The 13,533-nt window shown below is 30.8% G+C and overlaps 2 protein-coding genes across 2 annotated transcripts; one reads left to right on the top strand and one right to left on the bottom strand.

Annotated features, from left to right (window-relative positions):
- The first annotated feature begins 5,306 nt into the window (after nucleotides 1–5,306).
- Nucleotides 5,307–7,575, top strand: LOC111301368 (putative protein phosphatase 2C 24). Its single transcript, XM_022896973.2, has 4 exons — nucleotides 5,307–5,978; nucleotides 6,084–6,389; nucleotides 6,877–6,982; nucleotides 7,095–7,575. Exons 1-4 carry the CDS (start codon nucleotides 5,484–5,486, stop codon nucleotides 7,448–7,450), a joined length of 1,263 nt encoding a protein of 420 aa, XP_022752708.2. The 5' UTR covers nucleotides 5,307–5,483; the 3' UTR covers nucleotides 7,451–7,575.
- Nucleotides 7,576–9,109: 1,534 nt separating this feature from the next.
- Nucleotides 9,110–12,039, bottom strand: LOC111302145 (methylsterol monooxygenase 2-2-like). Its single transcript, XM_022898085.2, has 7 exons — nucleotides 11,880–12,039; nucleotides 10,975–11,112; nucleotides 10,659–10,804; nucleotides 10,372–10,491; nucleotides 10,039–10,251; nucleotides 9,851–9,931; nucleotides 9,110–9,410 (listed from the first exon to the last, which is right to left on the bottom strand). Exons 1-7 carry the CDS (start codon nucleotides 11,907–11,909, stop codon nucleotides 9,326–9,328), a joined length of 813 nt encoding a protein of 270 aa, XP_022753820.1. The 5' UTR covers nucleotides 11,910–12,039; the 3' UTR covers nucleotides 9,110–9,325.
- Between the last annotated feature and the right edge of the window lie 1,494 nt (nucleotides 12,040–13,533).

The raw sequence follows: 13,533 nt of genomic DNA, 5'->3' as shown, positions 1-13,533 counted from the left end.
ATTAAATTTGTTTCAGTCAATTCAATTTTTTTTTTTTTGTTAACTGAATAATAAATATATTTAAATTAAATTATATGTTAAACTCCTAATTTCTCATTTTTTAAATAAATTAAATAAAACTACTTAATAAAATATTCAAATATCAAAATATTATATTAAAAACTTTAACAATTTATAAAATAAAATAATCAATTCCATATATCTTTTATTTTATATATGAATTATATTATATTTTAATTAAAATTTTGATTAATTCAATTTCAAATCAAATAAATCAAAATTAAATTTTTTTAAAAATTATTTTTATTAATCGATCGAAATTAATTCGATAATCAATCAATTAATTAAATTAAATTAATTCAATTAAAATCAAATTATAAACCGTCTTTATCATTCATATTTGTTTTATTCAATGTTACACCATTTCGAGGACATCATGGATGATGCTAAGTTAAGTTGCGTGAAATTTAATTGTTTTTTTATTAGGAAAATTTCTGATTAGGAAAGGAAACCTGACCAAACCAGAAACTTTGGTAACATTGTACACGCAAGAAACAGATCAGCTTTCATTCAGTAGTCTAATCTTAAGATAGATGAGACAATCTGTATCATTGATTTATGTAAAATATTATATTTATATTATATTTTATATAAAATTTATTTTTATATCAATATAAAAATATAAAATATAATTTTAAATTTATTAAATTTATTTATAATTTTTTTAAAATTTTAAATTATATTTTAAATTATTAAATCTAATTTGAGATATATTGGACAAAAATCATGAAATTTTTACCTTAAATTAAAAAAAAAAGAAGGAATCTCTCTGACTTAAGAATTTGTTAATAAAGAATTAATTTACACCTGTTTGATTGAGAGTGCTGTTACTGTTAGAGTTAGAGAAAGAAACCAAACTCTTTAACAGCCAATTACGTGAACTTAATTTTTAAAAATAATTGAAGGCTTTCTATCACTTTCTGACACGTTTTTTTTCTTAAGATAGGCCAGCTTCAATGCCAATTTTTTGAAAAAAAAATAAAAATCCTATTAGTTAATTATTTTGACTTCAAACCAAAGGAATATAAAATTTTTTGACTTGAAAGATATTTTACGGTATTTTTAAATAATCTTGATGTATATTCGTATCACTTTCTCAAGAAAATTATTAACACCCCTTTTAGGGTACATGAAATTTTCCATGGGATTTGCCCTTCAACAAAATATTTGATTTGCTCTTCAACAAAACCCCAAATCCAAATTCATGGTCATATCTTATGTCTTTGTTTACTATATATATATATATATATATATTTTTTTTTTTTTTTTTCAATAATTTTTTTCCTTTTTTTTTTTCACAAAATGAGTGTGTTAATTAGAAATGAATTTAGATTTATAAATCATAAGCCTTTCTTCACTTAATAAATATATATTTTCTGAATTCATGATAAGTGATATAAATATATTAGAACTTACTAAAATTTTCATTAATGTGTAAGAGATACAAAATTTTGTGTAGGTTTGTATCAAAGTGAATCCCTTTCTTTTAATAATTTATATAAAAAAATATATGAATCTTAGATGAAAATGATCTTCCACTTATATATTATGAGTCTTTCTTCACATAATAAATCAATGACAAACAATAGATGAGAGTGACCTTCCACTCATAAATTATGACTCTTTCTTCCCTTAATAAGTCATTGACAATTGTATGTATTTTAAGAAGGATACTTAAGTTAAGCTAGGGAAATTTTGATGTGAATGATGTAGTGATTTAGAGCAAATTTCTTACTTTAGGAATATATATATATATATATATATATAGAGAGAGAGAGAGAGAGAGAGAGAGAGAGAGAGAGAGAGATTTTTAAGGGAATGTTTGATTTGTGGAGTTTTAAATTTTAATAAGGAATGTTATTTTGGAAGAAAGTGATATTAAAAGAAAATGTGTGATTTTTAAGTTTTATTAACTTATGAAATATAAGATTTTTATATTTGATTTAAAAAAATATAAATTTACTTAATAAAATATTTTATTATATTGTTCTCGATAATATTTAAATAGCACATGATATTTGTAATATGTTACATATAAATAATAAGGTTTCATTGAAATTAAAAGAATTTTGAAATTTTTTTCATTTATTCAATAAAAATAATTTTACAATCTTAATTAGGTATCTTTATGCAAAAAAAATATGTAAATTAATTTTCACTATAAAATCGATGTGGGGGTTGAAAGGGGGTAGTAAACGTTTTTCCTAGAGGTTTTAAGAGGCAAAGCCCTGTAACAAATTTTACAAGTAATAATATCAAGTAAATATATTTTAGATTTTATATATAATAACATTAAATAAAAAATATTTTATATTTTATTTTAATTTTGTTATAAAAAGCAATGTCCACTATTTTTTTAAGCTCAAAATGCAATCTTTATTAAATTTTCAAAATTTTGTGGTCTTTATTAAAATTTCTAAATTTTGAAAATAAAGTTTCAATATCTACCACATTTTTTATGTTCAAACATGATTTTTGTTGAAATTTTAAATTTTCAAAAATAAAATTTCAACATTCAGTACGTTTTTTTTTTTTTATCTAAGAAATACAATTTTTATTAAAATTTCATAATTTTGAATAAAGTTTTAACATCAACTATATTTGTTATGCTCAAAATGAAGTATTTGTTAAAATTTTAAAAATAAAATTTCAACAATCATTACAATTTTTTTATGCTCAAAACACAATCTTTGTTAAAATTTCAATTTTCAAAAGCAAATTTTCAACATCCATTAAGTTTCTTATCTTAAAAACGTAATTTTTGTTAAATTTTTATAATTTTGAAAATTAAATTTTAAAATCTATTACGTTTTTTTATATTAAAAATATGGTATTTATTAAAATTCAAAATTTTCAAAAATGTAGTTTATCTTTCAAATATCAATACAATTAATATTTAAAATAATTTTAATTTCAAATAATTTAATATTATTGTATTTTTAATTTTAAATAATTTAATATTATTTACAAAATATATATTAACAACTATTATATTTTGTTAAATACGTTCAAATCAATTATATAAACTAAATACAATTTTTATCCTAATAAATAAAAACTCAGTACAAATAAAAACTAAATTAATTTTATATTTTTTAAAAAATAAAATTTAAACATGATTATTGTCGGTATCAAATAGGTAAATTTTACATTCCATTCAAATTATAAAAAACTTTCAAGGAAATGAAAATTTATGATTCAAATCTATTTTCATTCTTTTGATATTATTAGAAATTTTTAAAAAATTCAACCAATCATGTTAGGAGAATGACATATAAAAATCATATTATAAAAAAAATTTTACTTTCTTTCAAGCTAAAAGTAACAGTGTAATTAAATCAAGTTGAGTTGATATAGTAAAAAATTCGAACGCTCGATTTGAATTCGATCAAATTTTAATTTTTAAATTTAAATTTAATTTAAAATAAAAATTAAGTTATTTGAATTCATTTGATTATATTTATTTAATAAAAATAAATTTGATTTTTATATTTTATTTTAAATTTGATTGTGTTCAAACATAAGTTCATATTTAAATTAATATATATAAATAAAACAATAAGTTTTTAATTAAATTAATAAAAACATATTAAACTTTAAAATTTTAATTAAATTTATAAATTATTTAAATCAAATATTAAAATACTTAAACTTAATTTATTTGAAAAATTAAATTATTTAAATTTAAATTTAATTTAATAATAATTAAAACGAGTTTAAATTTTAATCAAAATGAATTGGAATAATATTTTAATCCCTATCCAAAACCCGGTAAAAGACAAGAGAAAAGGTGTCATTACCAGCAGCAAAGATTATCTACTTTCGTCGACTTTTAAACTCCTACAAATTAAAAAACCTTTTTTTTTTTTTGAGAAACCCAAAAAATCCTCCACTACCTGAACTTAAATCCCCTGTTCTAGGCTGTCAGATGCCACCCAGACTTAGGTGTCAACTGCAAAATCCTCCTCTTTCTACACTTGCACTTACCAGTTTTTTTGTGCATGCGTGGTTATGTCACAGGCGCCAAATGTAATCAAAACCATTCCCTGAAAACTACGCCTAAATGAAATCTGCCCAACATGCACAGAACTAGCCTCACCACGTAGCCATCCCCTTCAAATTTCCCTTACCTCAACTGATCCCAAATCCCTTCTTTTTCCTAGAAAACCAAACAACCCTTCTCTTACCTGCCCTCTTTTTCCATTTCCAAAAAAAAAAAAGGAAGAAAAAAACAAGTTGGGAAGAGTTTCAATTTCGAAGAAGAAGGTGGATATGAGACCAACACCAACCAACTAACCAGACATTTCCCATTTTGATTTGATTAAAGTAAACTCTGGTTAACGCTTTCCTCTTCCCTTTCCTCAAATTTTTATTGATTTTTGATTTTTCATTTTCAAAATCACGTGGCAATCTGACCTTCTTTTTCTCCAATGTGTCGACTTCATGCAAGATGTAACCCTCCTCAGTTACTATCAAGTTTTTGCTTGCCAGCTTGATTTTACACGTGTACCGTTCTCTAGTGGCTCTCCCACCTGTGGCCCCCACTCTTCCCGTATTCTCCTCTCTGTCACGTCACACGTGGTCCAACCTTATTCTTCCACGTGGATATTGTTGCCTAAAGCTCCCCTCTCTCATTATTGTGTACGGTAAAGGCCTCCTCTTGCTTGGGGGCCCAAACCGTAAAAATAATAAATTTTGTGGACCACAAGGGCTCTAGATATTCTATACGTAGGCGTCAACGATGTGGACGTGGGACCCACAAGTCAAATCAGCAACTGATACGTAGAAAAATATGATTGGACCACGATACCAAAACGGAATAAAGTTGGGACACGTGGCTCAATTTCGTATTCCTTGATAGAGACACGTGGACAGACTCGAAATCAAAAAAAGGAAAAGGTTTTATTATTATTATTTTTTTCATCTCAAAAAGAGTTCAAAATAAATGGAAAAAAATGGAGGACCACATGCGTGTCGAGAAGGGGTTCCTCTGATGCCGCTGTTGAAACCTGATTGGGCCACGTGAGACGGTACCTGATTAGAGAAAACACGTGGTGGATGCAAGGGAAGAGAGATGTGGGATCAACGGTGGAGATGAGTTCATTTAGGGGAAAGAGCACTGTGTCACGGTACAAATTGAGTACTACCTGTCTTTTTGTCTGCCCGTGATGGTGACGGGCAGCCTACCCGTACCCAAAAAAAAAATAGCTTCTACCTAAAACTGAAAGCCTCTTCCGTTTAAAAGCATTCGTCTGTAGGGCGCGCGAGCGTTCTTTCTATTTCGTTTTCGCATTCGACTTGCATCGATTCTTTTTAAAGCGTAATTAAGAAAAAATTTTCATTTTTAATTACGAGTGTAAGAGGTTGAGAGATTTGTTACCGGAAATTTTCATGATAATGATACGGTGGTTTAAGATGTTGTGATGGCGGAGATCAGCTGCGGAGTGGTGAGCGAAGGTGAAGCGTCAAGACCGTGCGAGCTGAGTTCACATGCAGCGAGAAGACGTAGAATGGAGATTAGACGGATAAAACTCGTGGAGGTGGCTCCATCTGAGACTAAGAACGGCCGGAAACGCCAGAAGCTCCAAATTTACACCGCCTCCCTTGCTCTTGACTGTGAAAACGCTGAAGACAATTCAGCCTCCGATGAAGACGGGAAAAAACAAACGGTAAAAGTTAAAAATGGAAGATCGAAAACGAAAGGAACGATAGTGAAAAGTCACTCGAGTCCCTCGCTTTCGGTACCTGTAATCAATTCGGAGTTATATCCTAAATTCGGCGTTGCTTCAGTTTGTGGAAGGCGTAGAGACATGGAAGATGCCGTCGCTATTCACCCGTCGTTTCACCGCCAAGGCCAGGACTCTACCGCAATTGGCTTCCACTATTTTGGCGTCTTCGATGGCCACGGTTGCTCTCACGTACGAGTCTTAAAATTTTAACAATGAAAATAAAAATCAGTTATTTCTTTTCTTTTCTGAAAAAATTATTTTTCTGTGGCCTTTTTGGTTGTTACTGTTTATTAGGTGGCGATGAAGTGCAGAGAGCGGTTACATGAGCTGGTGAAAGACGAGTTGGAGAGCGAGGAGGAATGGAAAGGTGCGATGGAGCGTAGCTTCACGCGCGTGGATAAGGAAGTGATCACGTGGAACGAGAGCATGGTTGGAGCTAATTGCCGATGCGAGTTACAGTCTCCCGAGTGCGATGCCGTTGGATCTACCGCCGTTGTCGCTATCGTAACGCCTGATAAAATCGTTGTTGCTAACTGTGGTGATTCCAGAGCTGTTTTGTGTCGTAACGGCAAGCCCTTTCCTTTGTCGTCTGATCACAAGGTTAGCACTTCCCAGCTCTCTCTCTCTTATTTAAGGCAATAAATACTTATGATTTCTTAGCCTGTTTGGTTTCCGGAAAAATGCCGGGTAATTTTCATGTGCAATAGAGACAAGATAACCGATAGTTTTTCTTTTCTTTTTTCAGTTTCTAGTTAACCAAACGACTTGCTTTAAGAAACAAGACTCGATTTCGTTCAAAAGCATCCCCTCCCCCTTCTTTTTTTTTTTTTTTGGTCCGATTAATTTCCAGGCAGCCAAACAGCTTAAGCTAGAACGTAGATTAAGCATTTAGGATTTAGGCGCATTATCTTCATGCAAATCATGTGGAAACATTGAGATTATCTGAATCCAACGGCTGGAATTTGCTTTGGCGGTTTCAATAACGAAGCTTTGAAAATAATTTTTGAATTATTGTCTTTATTAATACCATGATAAAACAATGTGTAATTAAGCTCCTTGTGTTTTTTCATTTAAAACATGTTAACAGCCGGATCGTCCAGATGAGTTGAACCGGATCGAAGAAGCGGGTGGTCGGGTCATTTACTGGGATGGCCCTCGGGTCCTCGGAGTCCTCGCAATGTCCAGAGCCATAGGTAAAAATTCGAAACACTGAACTAAACTCGCACTTTCTTTAACAACCGGAGCATGATAGCACCATTTCCTTATCCTGCGCCGCCTAACTCTAAAACATTGTGTACGCAACAGGCGATAACTACTTGAAACCTTACGTGAGTTGTGAGCCGGAGGTTACGATTACGGATCGGACGGCTGAGGACGAATGTTTGATCCTGGCGAGTGACGGTTTATGGGATGTGGTGTCAAACGATACTGCTTGCGGGGTGGCACGCATGTGTTTGAGAGCGAAGAGAGATGTGCCATGTTCGCCGCCAGGAGGAGTGGAAGAGGAGGCGGCCGTCGGGTCCACGATGGGAGCGGGAGGAGGAGATATCTCGGATAAGGCGTGCACTGACGCGTCCATGTTGCTGACAAAGCTGGCATTGGCCAGGCATAGTACGGACAACGTTAGCGTAGTCGTGGTGGATCTAAGGAGAGCCACGTAGCTATTTGAAGTTTCAATCTTTTTCTTTCTGTTCTCTTTCTTTTTGTTTTTGCTTTTCCAAGATTTATGGTGTATCACAGGTAAAATCAAGAGACAAGGGAAGTGCAGTGTTAAAATTTTCCTCAATGAGCGGAAAAGATCCTGAGTAACGCAAAACCAAAGCAAAAAATGCTTTCCTAGAATTTTTTTTAATTAATGCATTAGATATTTTTTAATTTATAAAAAACTGGTCTCACAATCACAAATGATTGATCGATTTTACTTTTTAATTTTGCGTAATCAAAGCGTTTGAAAGATATGAATGATAGTTTTATAAATGAGATAAGATGTAGGGAGCAAAGTGTCAAATTTAAGGATTTATGAATGGATTTGGAAGCTTCAAAAGAAGATAGCTGCTAAAGTATCACCTCGAGCAAACTTCGTAATTGTTTCTTACCCAACACAGAATTTTGCAACCCCAAAAATAAGCTAAATTAAGAAATTATTCCACCAAAAGTTTGGGGTTTGTTTGGTGAGAGACGTTTTGATAGAATGACATCCTCGTACGTCCAATCATCACATGCCAATCAACTATTCTTTCCAATTATTGGCATAAAGCGAGAGAAAATTAAGTGGCAAGGAATTCTGCCTCAGTCACTCAAAAAAAAAAGAAGAATAAGGCCACCCCATTTTATATATGCTAAATTGTATTACTAGATTAAACGTGTACACTTGAAAATGCAGGAAATCTTTTCTTCTAAAATGTTAGTGCCGTAAGGACACTTGAGCACATTACTCTCAAAAACAAACGTAGAAATAGTGGCTTAAGTTTTAAAATAATTTATTTAAAATTGGTTAGATATTGATTTATGGATTAAAAAAATTGCAAAAAAAAAAATTTAAGAGAAAAATTATTCTTAATAAATAAGTTTGTAATTTATGAATAAATAAATTTGTATATTTATAAACATGTGTCGTTTTCATAAGATTAAGTGTAAGATTTTATTATGTAGACATTCTATAAAATTAATGTATTTATAGAAGTGTATTTTTGAATGGATTAGATAAAAATAAAATGATCACATACGTATGATGCATGAATTCGTATGAGTATATGTTTAGATTTAAAATATTTCATCGAAAAACATTAGAAGAGTTTATAAATATTAATTATTGAATTATTGATATAATTTGTATGATTATAATTTTCTATAACTAGTGAATTTATTTTTTTTTTCATTTATAAACGTAAGTCAATTGAATTGAATCAAATTAACTTATTATATCTTATATGATTGATTAATTATTTATTTTCACTATTGTTGGTGCAAATATTCAATTAGAATAAGATTTTTTTATCTAACAAGTGATATCAAAATTGTAAAAATCTCACAAAAACATGATATGAATTTTCCAGGAAATACTACAAAATTAGCTTATGAGAAGAGCGCAATTTCTATCTTTTCTGGTAAAAGCTCAAAGATTCATCTCATTCAACACTACTCATGCTTGCCTTCATGCATTGTTTGCAGGAAATCAACTTATCAACTACCCTCAATTCTCATTTTTCCTTCCTTTTTTTTTTTTTTTTTTCCCTATCGTCTTAAACAACTCTCATGATAGGAATTTATATCGTCTTAAGAGCGATCAAGGACAGAGGAAGAGGACCATAGAACATGAGTTAAGAATAGGACAGCAACTTCATTCATGTACGGAACATGGGTCACAAAATGTCCAAAGAAATCTTTCCAATGATTCCACATTAGCACATGCTGTGAACATGAACAGCAATTAAACAGGAAAAAGGTGGATGAAGGAACACAATGAGACCTTTTCCAACATGCCCTTTATCAGGAACTCTATTCTAATGTCAAGACCTCGAAACTAATTTTCTCCATTATGTTTGCTTATTGTCATCTTCTTCAACTCCAATGTACTTTAGTGCTTTCAATTTCCTGTATCCCTTATCAGTGCCAAATATCCTGAGAGAATATACATGGCGATCGCCCATAGTCAGTATTACATTGATACCATTTTCTAGACATTGTTGCTACAAATAAAGGATTTCAGTGCACATTGAACCTAACAGCAAAATGATATTTGTCACCAGGAGATAATGTCCAGACCCCTCAATTTATTATGAAGAGTTGGATTGCAAATGGAAACAGAATTGACAGGAATGAAAGTAGTGTTGGTGAGAGCATTGACAGATATTTCAGATGGTTGTGACTTAGAAGTTATAACCTCAGACAGAGACTTAGGAAGACAATCCATAACAAATATGAACTCAGAATGGTGCTATTAAATCCCAAAAGCAGATTCAGCATCCAGAAGTAGGCCTTTTATGATAAAGTGGCTTCTTGAATGGAATCTGACCAAGAAAACATGCTAACGGTTCAAAGAATAAATGTGAAAAACTAACCAGTCCATGTATACAAATGTTGATGAGTAGTTGCCAGATTTCGTATATAGCAAACGGTGATGATAGTCATGAAAATCAGCACTGGAAAAATGAAAATATTAACGATTACGTCACAGCTGATGGATAAACATAAACATAGAACTACATACAATCACTGAAGCAAAGCAAAAAGTGAATGCCGAACTCACCCCCCATATAAAGGCAGAAAGTTTGAGAGGCTCCATGGAAAATGGTAACCACAATGTGCCTCAACTGTCTCAAGGACTCTAAGAACCATCCACAACCAAAGAGTTATGAGATGTGGGCCAGTAATGGCAGGACCAACGATTGTGGCAAAGCCGAGGAACAATATCTCAGCAGGGTGAGCATACTCAGAAGTCAGTCCAAATGGAGTAGCATATCTGAATGATTTATATTACATAAAGTAATCAATAAGCACATGCAAGAGAACCTAGCAAGAAAACTATTGTATTCGTAGTTTTAGGTTTTAATTAGTACAAGCACCTAATATTCAGACTTACTCATGATGGATACTATGCACATGCTTGTAAAGCCATTTTGTATGTAAAATACGATGTCCCCAGTAAAACACGAAATCCTCCAGGATGAAGTAGAATATTATCTGTGATAGAACCACTTTCCTGCAGAACCATATAAAGCATCTAGCTAATTAAAGCTCCAAAAAAGAGATGGTAAATATATGGAGGATATGTTTCTGGATAAGTAAAATATAATTCAAGGCTATTATGTCTGAATGGGGTAAAAATGGAGGATAAAAAGATCTAGCATATAAAGAACCTGAAAATACCAGGATGGCAATGGCAGACTACTTTTCATGCCCATCAATTTGAAGACAGGATAAGAGAGAATCATAAGCGGTAGGTTGACACTAATATGATACAGAAGCAGGCGGGTGATACATTTTTCCTGAGCAGCAGAGCTGTTGTTTTTTGTCTGCATAGAAACATTAATTAGAAACAAAACAAATTAATTATGAATTCTACTAGATAAAGACAAAGAAAGGATATTTTTTCATCCCTAACATCCCCTTCTAAAATTTATATTAACAAACTAAGAAAGTATTAACAGTCAATAAAAACAGCAGCAAAGAAGATGGAGTTAACCTGAATCTTGTATTTGCTCAGAAATCCAGCTCTTTCCAGATATATAAATGGAAGTCCGGATAAGAAAAAAACACTTTCATGAAGAAAGAAACTTCCCATACTTGCTAGTTGGAAGTCACTGAAATGTGTGATCAGATACTGCAAGGTGAACAAAGAAGACTTTCAGGTAGAATATCTTATTGGCATGGCATAAACTGCTCTTCTATGCATGCAAAGAGTATGATATGATTCAAACTAAATAACAAACTATCCGGCGGTGAAGTCAATAAGCAAAATGAGACAAATTTGCCAACAATTCGAAGTTCCGTTAAAGATCCTTTGCTACAGACCAATATACTATAGATCAAAATAATCACTTACAAGGAACACATCAAGGTTCTCTAGTCTAAATGCCATTTTCAGGTACTTGTTATTGTTCAGTAATATCCTTGATAAACTAATGAAGTAGGCAATCTAACAAAAAGCTATAGTGAAGCAGTAACATGGATTCAAAACCCAGACCAATCTCCTTTCTGCAGCGATCATCATCCCAGTTATGAAAACAATAACAATCATTTGCAAGACTTAGAAGCAAAAAAAAAAAATAATAATAAAAAAATGCTGGCAAAATGCAATTTCAGTGTGTAGGAGAGAGGAAAACCAAAGAGTATTATTCAATCAAATCCTGCTTTGCAAAAATCGAACATCAACATCCACCATCTACCCTTGAATGTCACCATCCAAAAACAGATAAAAACTAAAACTTTCAAATAATATAACCATTATCCAACCAACCAAATTTCAGATTTAACTACCTTAATCCCAAAACCACAAAAACCCAACAAAGACAGATCCAAAATAAGCAGTGGGCAGTCCCTAAAAAACTCGAAAAGCAACAAGAAAGAGCAAAAAGGAAGGAACTTTACCAGCCAGCCAGATTCAATAATGGAAGCCATGAGAGCTTGGAAGTGAAAAGAAGCTATTGATCTCCACAATGGTTTTTTAATAAAAATAAAATCTTTGCGAGAGAGAGAGAGTGTGTTAAGTAAAGAGACAGACAAAGAGTGAATATTGAGAGAAGCTAAGGCCACGAGGTGAGTACAGAACTACAGACTGTCAAAAGGAATCTGGCCTTTATTTATGGGCCCTTTTCTCTTCGGCCTTTTTGCATATAAATTCACCCACAGTTTTGCTTTTCACCAATTAAGATGAGCCACAACAATTAAGAAAAAAAATAATAAATTTTACTGTTTGTGTCCAGCTATCCGAAAGAAATAAAACTGTAAAAAAGCATCGGAGGGAAAAGAATGGTTAACAATAAAGGTTACAGATAATTTCAGTATTTATATTTCGATGTTTAAATCAGAAATTGACTTAAAAAATATGAAATAAAAGCCCAAAGCTTTTAAAATTCAAGATAAATTAAAAATACTTGAATAAAATTATTTATACTCGTGTAATAATAAATTTTTAATCTAAATTACTCGATCAATTTTAAAAAATTAAAATTAATCTCGTAAATTCGAGTTAAATTAATAATTAATTATCTATTTAAAACGTAACAAATTAACATCTTAAGACATTAACTTGTAAGTTATTGAGATAAGTAAGTCAATATTTGATTCAATACGTCGATTAGATTAAAATAATCAAAATACTTTTACTAATCAATCAACTTATATTAAAAAATAAATATTTTATTTTATCATTTAGATATTAAAATGCTACTACTACTATATAGGTGGGGGTTTTGAAGTTTAAAGAAGGGGACAAATATCTTTAATAAATTGAATGAGGTTTATTCATGAAAAACAATTATTTTTTATTGTCTAACTCACTATCACATATCATGTATTAAATAAAATTAATAATAATAAAAGTTAATGTTTCATAATTTTTAATACTTATGAATGATGATGAAAGATTTATTGAAAAGTAATAGGCAAAAAAACTATATATAAGATGAATTCTAAGTGAATAATAATTAATTATGGATTTATTGAAAAATAATAGACAAAAAAAAGCACGAATCCCCTATTTTACATTACATTTTTTGTAATTATTAAAGCTTTTATTTATTGCAAAAAATAAATGTAGTAAGAATTCACAAAAAATAATAATAAATTAAAGTTGAAAATAATTATACGAATCATATGAGCTAATTCAGGTTTATTTTTATTTATTTTTTGTTTATTAATTACTTTAAAGAATTGTTTCTCTCATTCACAGGAAAGAAAAAAATTTTAGAAGTTCAAATGATTTTCAAATCTTATTTTGAAACAAGAATCACTACAAATCCAAAGGCACAAAAAAACCATTAATGCAAAAGCACAACTTGAAATGAAATGAGATGTTGGCTAGTCTGCAAAGCTTCACCTGGCTTTACAGTTTACACAGATTCCACCAAAAACACCAAAAATATAAGATGAAAATCCATTAAAAAAAATTTTTTTTCTCCGTCCCATTTGCATACAAGAGAAAATTTATAAAATCAATATGACAAGATACATTGCCAAAGGCCAAAAACTATGCCAGCTGCTTTCATTTCGATAGTATCAGCCACCACCATCCCCTCCACCG

This window comes from Durio zibethinus, chromosome 15, assembly GCF_047325235.1.
Source record: "Durio zibethinus cultivar Kanyao isolate XHJ-2024 chromosome 15, ASM4732523v1, whole genome shotgun sequence".
In the NCBI taxonomy this organism is placed as follows: domain Eukaryota; kingdom Viridiplantae; phylum Streptophyta; class Magnoliopsida; order Malvales; family Malvaceae; genus Durio; species Durio zibethinus.
The sequence above is the reverse complement of the archived record's forward strand: the minus strand, read 5'-3'. Positions and strand labels throughout refer to the sequence as shown.

Excerpts from the sequence above, each read along its gene's own strand:
- LOC111301368 (XM_022896973.2), top strand. The coding sequence starts at position 5,484 with ATGGCGGAGATCAGCTGCGGAGTGGTGAGCGAAGGTGAAGCGTCAAGA. Across the intron at positions 5,979-6,083 it reads ATGGCCACGGTTGCTCTCAC|GTGGCGATGAAGTGCAGAGA; the intron begins GTACGAGTCTTA and ends ACTGTTTATTAG. Across the intron at positions 6,983-7,094 it reads CGCAATGTCCAGAGCCATAG|GCGATAACTACTTGAAACCT; the intron begins GTAAAAATTCGA and ends TGTACGCAACAG.
- LOC111302145 (XM_022898085.2), bottom strand. The coding sequence starts at position 11,909 with ATGGCTTCCATTATTGAATCTGGCTGGCTG. Across the intron at positions 11,113-11,879 it reads TTATTGAATCTGGCTGGCTG|TATCTGATCACACATTTCAG; the intron begins GTAAAGTTCCTT and ends TTCACCTTGCAG. Across the intron at positions 9,411-9,850 it reads ACATTTGTATACATGGACTG|GATATTTGGCACTGATAAGG; the intron begins GTTAGTTTTTCA and ends ATATTCTCTCAG.